Genomic DNA, 7500 nt, shown 5'->3' with positions numbered 1-7500 from the left:
GACACAGGGCCAAAAAGCAAAAATAAGGCAGGCCGCTTCAATCCAAAACTTTGCATCTACTTGTTCCAGGGGAGAAAAAGAGACATCAATGTGGTGTCAAGAAATTTCCTTGTGGACTCAAGCATCCACCAGCTTTCTGGGAAATGGGCATTATATCTCAACCCTCCTGCTGGAAGCTCTTTGATAAGTCACTGAAGTTGTCCACAAAACTCTCTTAAGAGATCCAACTGAGCCCTCCTGGGAGTTTTCTCCCAACCCTGCTAAGGTTTCACGCCAGCTGCAATGTCACCCATTTCTATTTATATCCAGAGAAAGTTCAACCGATGAAGAGAAGCACGCTAGAAACCAAATCCGCAGACGTGTGAGATCCAGGATTATCACCTTTTCCCCGGATCCCTCCAGCTCTCTGACTCAGCAGAAAGATCCTAAGGCAACTGGAGGGAACATCCAGTTCTATTCCTCCAGATATACTATAGAGTATAGAATAGCAGAGTTGGAAGGGACCTTGGAGGTCTTCTAGTCCAACCCCCTGCCTAGGCAGGAAACCCTACACCACTTCAGACAAATGGCTATCCAACATCTTCCTAAAAACTTCCAGTGTTGGAGCATTCACAACTTCTGGAGTCAACGTCCGTTCCCCTGATTAATTCTTCTAACTGTTAGGAAATTGTTTCTGGACTTGTCTCAGGAAATTATTTGTTTACATTCCCACCTTTATTGTTTTTATAAATAACTCAACATACCTCATACAGGTAGTCCTCGACTTACAACAGCCCATTTAGTGACTGTTCAAAGTTACACTAAAAAAGGTGACCTCTGACTGTTTCCCACGCAGCATCCCCGTGGTCACGTGATCAAAATCCGGAGGCTTGGCAACTGGCATGTACTTCTGACAGTTCCAGCAATCCCTTTTTGCAACCTTCTGGCCAGCAAAGTCAACAGGGAAGCCAGATTCATTGAACAAACCATGGTGTTAACTTGTCAATTGCAGTGATTCACTTAACAGCTGCGGCAAGAAAGGTCGTAAAACGGGGCAAAACTGACTTAACGTCTCACTTAGCCACACAGATTTTGGGCTCAATTGTGGTGGTAGCCTGAGGGCTTCCTGTATTCTTCTTCCTTCTTCCTCCTATTTTTTTTAATTCCTCCTATATTTTATTCTTATGTTTATTTTATTCTTAGGGACGCGGTGGCTCAGGGGCTAAGATGCTGAGCTTGTCGATCAGAAAGGTCATCAGTTTGGCAGTTCGAATCCCTAGCGCCGCGTAACGGAGTGAGCTCCCGTGACTTGAACCAGCTTCTACCAACCTAGCAGTTCGAAAGCACGTAAAAATGCAAGTAGAAAAATAGGAACCACCTTTGGTGGGAAGGGAACAGCGTTTTGTGTGCCTTTGGGCATTGAGTCATGCCAGGCACATGACCACGGAGATGTCTTCGGACAGCGCTGGCTCTTCGGCTTTGAAACGGAGATGAGCACCGCCCCCTAGAGTCGGGAACGACTAGCACAGTGTTTCTCAACCTAGGCAACTTGAAGATGTCCGGACTTCAACTCCCAGAATTCCCCAGCCAGCATTCGCTGGCTGGGGAATTCTGGGAGTTGAAGTCCGGACATCTTCAAGTTGCCAAGGTTGAGAAACACTGGCCTAGCACATATGTGCAAGGGGAACTTTTACCTTTACCTATTTCTTTCTTTGTTCCTCCTCTTTTTCCCATGAGAACCACCCTGTGAAATGGAGCTGGCCTACTTACTTCAATTTCTTGCTGATTTTTGTGAATTCGACCAAGCCAGCTTCCATGGGGAGAGTTAACTGCCCAGCCGAAATCATGAGCCGGCAATCTTCGTAAGTGTGATCTGTGACTGGCACATCCAAAACGCTGTGATTGAAAGGAAACAAAATCCTCAAAATCTGTTCAATTAATGCCCCAAAGCCATGGCCAAGAAGACTTAAGGGAGGTGGCACCCGCAGACCTTCCACAAAAGCCAAGGAAAAAAGCACATTTAATCGGGAGAATATAAACATCGAAAAGATTCGTCGGGAGAAAGACAGAGGAAGTCATGTCTTTAGTCTTTGCAAAAATTTCTTGCCTCCTAAGACTATAAAAGTAATTCTTCTGGATGAGGAGGAATCCAGAAAAAGTATTCATCGAGGAAGGGAGGGAGGGAGGGATGAAAGAAGGAAAGGAGGAAGGAAGGAAGGAAGGGAAAATGAGAAACATAAGGAAGGAAGGAGGGAGGAACAAAGGAAGGAAAGAAGGAAGAAAAGAAAAGGAAAAGAAAATGAGAAACAAAAGGAAAGGGAGGGAGGGATGAAGGAAGGAAGGAAGAAAAGAAGGAAGGAAGGAAGGAAGGAAGGGAAGGAAAATGAGAAACATAAGGAAGGAAGGAGGGAGGGACAAACGAAGGAAAGAAGGAAGGAAAGAAAAGGAAAAGAAAATGAGAAACAGAAGGAAAGAAGGAGGGAGGGATGGAAAGAAGAAAGGAAGGGAAGGAAAAGAAAATGAGAAACAGAAGGAAAGAAGGAGGGAGGGATGAAGGAAAGAAGAAAGGAAGGGAAGGAAAATGAGAAACATAAGGAAGGAAGGAGGGAGGGATGAACGAAGGAAAGAAGGAAGGAAAGAAAAGGAAAAGAAAATGAGAAACAGAAGGAAAGAAGGAGGGAGAGAGGGATGAAGGAAGGAAAGAAGGAAGGGAAGGAAATGAAAAACAGAAGGAAGGAGGGAGGGAGGAATGAAAGAAGGAAAGAAGGAAGGAAGGGAAGGAAATGAAAAACAGAAGGAAGGAGGGAGGGAAGGAGGGATGAAAGAAGGAAAGGAGGAAGGAAGGAAAAAAAGGGAAGGAAAATCAGAAACATAAGGAAGGAAGGAGGGAGGGATGAAGGAAGGAAGGGAAGAAGGGAGGGAAGGAAAATGAGAAACAGAAGGAAGTAGGGAGAAAGGAAGGAAGGAAGGATCTGTATTAAAAAATAAAATAGAAATAAAATCTTTCCACCCCCCTGTAGAGTGTGCAGCCACCTGCTTCCCCATCTCCATTGCAAGTAGAGAAATATCCTCCCACAAACACTGACCTTGCCATTTTATTACGGACTCTGTTGGCGAAAAGCGCGGGGTCTTTCTTTTCTGCCTCAGATGGGACATGAACGGGGAGGAACTGAAAAATAAAGGCAGCCTCAGTCAAAGGGGCATAAGGGTCCCACAGAGTTGGCAGCCTTTAAATTTATTTCTCAGCCAGGGGAAAGTCAGACTGTCTGCCACAAGAGGGCGCTACAGCCTTAGGAAAGGAAATCAGGCTTTATTTCGCACCTTTGAGAGAAAAAAACTCTTAGAATTAAAACATCAAACAGAAACAGTTTTTTTCTCTTTCTTTTTCTTTCTTTCTCTGTTTCTCTTTCCTTCCTTCCTTTTCTTTCTTTCCTCTTTTTCTTTCTTTCCTCTTTTTCCTTCCTTCCTCCCTTCCTTTCTCTTTCTCTTTGTTTTTTCTTTCTTTCTGCCAATCTTTCTCTCTCTCTCTCTCCCTCCCTCCCTCCCTTTTCTTCTTTTTCTCCTTCCTTCCTCTCCTCTATCCCCCTCCCCTCTCTCTTTCTTGCTCCTTCCCTTCCCCACCAATAAGTAAAAAATGGACACAATTTTATTCTTTTTAACTAGACTGAACAGCCTTCATTCTCTCCCCCTGCCCCCTTACCTCCACTTCGACTTTCGTAAAGACTTGGCACAGAGTTAGCAGGAACGCCTGTTTGCTGGAAAACAAAAGAAAGAAAATATGTACGAGGTGGCTTTGCAGCATTCAACGTTTGGATGAATTCCTCTAAGACTTAGCAATAGCAATAGCAGTTAGACTTATATACCGCTTCATAGGGCTTTCAGCCCTCTCTAAGCGGTTTACAGAGTCAGCCTATCGCCCCCCACAGTCTGGGTCCTCATTTCACCCACCTCGGAAGGATGGAAGGCTGAGTCAACCTTGAGCCGGTGAGATTAGAACCGCCGAACTGCAGATAGCAGTCAGCTGAAGTGGCCTGCAGTACTGCACCCTAACCACTGCGCCACCTCGGCTCTTAACAAAGGTTGTAAAAGTGATTAAAACAGGAGGGCCTGGTCATGTGGTTGCCTCCATTTACAACCACAATGATTAACAACAGAAATTCTGATCTGTTCTTGTACCCCAGATTATAATGGGGAGGGGGTGGAAGAGGCAGAAGAGAAGAAGGAGAAAGGGAAGCAGGAGGAGGGAGGAGGAGGAGCAGGAGGAGGAGAAGTCATCCTTGATGCTCTCTGAGCTTGGTGGTTTTGTTGCAGACATTTCATTACCCAACTAGGTAACATCATCAATGCTAGAAGGAGTTAGAAGGAAGAAGGGGAGGAAGAAGAAGAAGAGAAGGAGGAAGAGGAGGAGGGGAAGAGGGAGGGGGAAGGAGGGGAGGGGGAGGAGGAAGAGAAGGAGGAGGAGGGAGGAGGAGGAAGAGGAGGAGGGGGAAGAGGGAAGGAGGGGAAAGAAGGGGAGGGGATGGAGGAGGAGAATAGCAATAGCAGTTAGACTTATATACCGTTTCATAGGGCTTTCAGCCCTCTCTAAGCGGTTTACAGAGTCAGCATATCGCCCCCACAGTCTGGGTCCTCATTTTACCCACCTCGGAAGGATGGAAGGCTGAGTCAACCTTGAGCCGATGAGATTTGAACCGCCGAACTGCAGTTAGCAGTCAGCTGAAGTGGCTGCAGTACTGCACTCTAACCACTGCGCCACCTCGGCTCAGGAGGATCACCAGCTTCATCATTATCATTTATTACCAGTTGCCACCACAAATCCTTTGATCTGTGTAACAATTTTTAAAATGCAACAATGCTCAAAACCGTTGCGCCTAACAGACACTGCCTAACACAAATAAGTTTTTAGAAAGTGCATTTCTCTTCCGAGGATTTGACTTACAAGCTGTTTCCCTGCCAGGTCCATGTCACAGTATCCTGGAAGAATTAAATGAAAGGGGGGGGGGGAAGAGAGAGATAATTTAACTCGACAATAAGATGCGATCACAAAACAAATCACAGCTGGGAAGTCAAGGTTTTTCAGTAGCAAGCTGGAGGCCGGGAAGTGAAGAATGGTGTGGTTGTTTATTGGGAATAAAAGCAACCAGAAACAGCTTTTGAAAGTCTCCACCAAATCCAAGGGCAAAAAAATTGGGTGGGTAATTTTGCAGAATTATTCAAGGGACAAAGATGGGGGGAAACCATTTTTTTTTTTAAACAGACAGGAGTCTCTCAGCCAGAACAGATACATTCCTGACGTGGTCTGCAGTGGACTGGATTTTAATATCAGAATTTTAATTTTAATGTCAGACGTCAGGGAAGCTGGAAATGCCTGGGGAAGCAATGCCAGAAGGAAAGACATTCACGCAAAGATACTTTTGACTCCACTGCCCAAAATCAAGCCATTCCATTTCATGTTGCATCCACTAAATAAGTCAAGGACGCACACCGAATGTCTCCAAAATTCTCTTATCCCTTGAAATAAATTTAATGCAAAACGAAACTCATTTTAAGGGAGGCTCTGAGCCATAGCAGTCTCTGCAGAAGGAGGCAGTGTGTCAAAAACGTACGTTTTCAGTGATGCTAGAATTATAATTTAAATCAGAATCAACAGCCAGTGTGACGGGAGGAAATGCTCCCATACTTTGAAAGGGGGCAAACATGACTGAACTTTTTACATTTCACTTCTTTCCTAACTTACTTAGAGTTACCTAACTTACTTAGAGTCACTACCTTAAGTCTGGATGGTTGCAAAACAAGTCCAATTCAAATTTTACAACTGTTTTTATGGCAGTCATTAAGCAAACACCCCGGTCATTAAGGGAACCAATGATTCGCTATGGATATGGTTTGGCTGAAAAACTGGAGGAGACTGGTTTCGGTACAATTGTCGTAAAACACCATCAGATGAGCGCAGGATACTTCGAACAACATCCCAAAAATGTAGTTGTGTTGAACAAAGGCTTGAATTGGGTCTGGGACTTTGAATCTGGGTCAAGGTGGGTCCGTTGTAATTTGGAAGTGTTTGCAAAGTAACTTGTCGTGAGGCACCTGTACAACTGAGCTAATTTTCCCCTTTTGTCCAAAGTGAGCAGAGGAATTTCAAGAAGGAATCTCCTTCGGTCTAAATTCAAGACTTACCAACTTGTTGGGGTAGCGAATAATCACGGGCTGAACAGAAACCCCAGGAATAAAAGCTCCTGAAAATAAAAGCAATGTGTTTGAAGGTTCCTGCATCGTTAGCTTGGAATTCCAGCATTTGCAGAAAGTAAATAATATCTATTTAACCTCAAAATAAAATAAATGTGACAAAAAGTTCCCCAATGGCTCACAAAAGAGGCCATTTTTTTAATTTGACCCAATCCCTCATTCTCTCTTTCCCTCATGGCGTCCTATTGGAAATTCCATTTATACAGTATAAAGAACCAACACAGAGCAAACAAACAGTACAGACACCATGTGCTTTACTGCTCACCTACATTAGGAAACAGGAAACCCTAAGACACCCATAACAAGCTTTGAAATGTCTGACATACATCCTGAACTGTTCCTTCTGCTTTCCCAAAATAAGTCATCCGGCAAAGCTTTCCTCACCTTGTTTAAATGTGATCAAACACGATCGGTTTGTACATGTCCCTTCTGGGAAAATCATTACCTAGAATGCAGGGAAGAAAGAAAGAAAGAAAGAAAGAAAGAAAGAAAGAAAGAAAGAAAGAAAGAAAGAAAGAAGGAAGGAAGAAAGAAAGGAAAGAAAACAAAGAAAAAAGGAAGGAAAGGAGGGAGAGAGAAAGACAGAAAGAAAGAAAGAAAGAAAGAAAGAAGGAAGGAAGGAAGGAAGGAAGGAAAGAAAGGAAGAAAGAAAAAGAAGAAAGGAAGGAAAGAAAGAAGGAAAGAAAACAAAGGAAAAAGGAAGGAAAGGAGGGAGAGAGAGAAAGACAGAAAGAAAGAAAGAAGGAAGGAAGGAAGGAAGGAAGGAAGGAAGGAAGGAAAGAAAGAAAGAAGGAAAGAAAACAAAGGAAAAAGGAAGGGAGGGAGGGGGAGAGAGAGAAAGACAGAAAGAAAGAAAGAAAGAAAGAAGGAAGGAAGGAAAGAAAGAAAGAAAGAAGAAAGGAAGGAAGGAAAGAAGGAAAGAAAACAAAGGAAAAAGGAAGGAAAGGAGGGGGAGAGAGAAAGACAGAAAGAAAGAAAGAAAGAAAGAAAGAAGAAAGAAAGGAAAGAAAGAAGGAAAGAAAACAAAGGAAAAAGGAAGGAAAGGAGGGAGAGAAAGACAGAAAGAAAGAAAGAAGGAAAGAAGGAAAGAAAGAAAGAAAGAAGAAAGGAAGGAAAGAAAGAAGGAAAGAAAGCAAAGGAAAAAGGAAGGAAAGGAGGGAGAGAGAGAGAGAGACAGAAAGAAAGAAAGAAAGAAAGAAGGAAGGAAGGAAGGAAGGAAAGAAAGAAAGAAAGAAAGAAAGAAAGAAAGAAAGAAAGAAAGAAAGAAAGAAAGAA

General features: G+C 43.5%; 1 protein-coding gene across 1 annotated transcript in view; it reads right to left on the bottom strand.

Moving 5' to 3' along the window:
- The window catches only part of LPCAT2 (lysophosphatidylcholine acyltransferase 2), a 40452-nt gene that overhangs the window by 16808 nt on the left and 16144 nt on the right, over positions 1 to 7500 (bottom strand). The window contains exons 5-10 of the mRNA XM_087729161.1: positions 6610 to 6670; positions 6157 to 6215; positions 4919 to 4953; positions 3680 to 3734; positions 3066 to 3148; positions 1750 to 1875 (exon numbers count right to left, since the gene is read on the bottom strand). Coding sequence (XP_087585287.1) covers positions 1750 to 1875; positions 3066 to 3148; positions 3680 to 3734; positions 4919 to 4953; positions 6157 to 6215; positions 6610 to 6670 — 419 coding nt within the window. The remainder of the gene's footprint in view (positions 1 to 1749; positions 1876 to 3065; positions 3149 to 3679; positions 3735 to 4918; positions 4954 to 6156; positions 6216 to 6609; positions 6671 to 7500) is intronic.

This window comes from Thamnophis sirtalis, unplaced genomic scaffold, assembly GCF_051295495.1.
Source record: "Thamnophis sirtalis isolate CommonGarterSnake01/CBP01778 unplaced genomic scaffold, rThaSir2_p1.2 scaffold_14, whole genome shotgun sequence".
Taxonomy (NCBI): Eukaryota; Metazoa; Chordata; class Lepidosauria; order Squamata; family Natricidae; genus Thamnophis; species Thamnophis sirtalis.
This window is presented reverse-complemented; position numbering and strand designations above follow the sequence as displayed.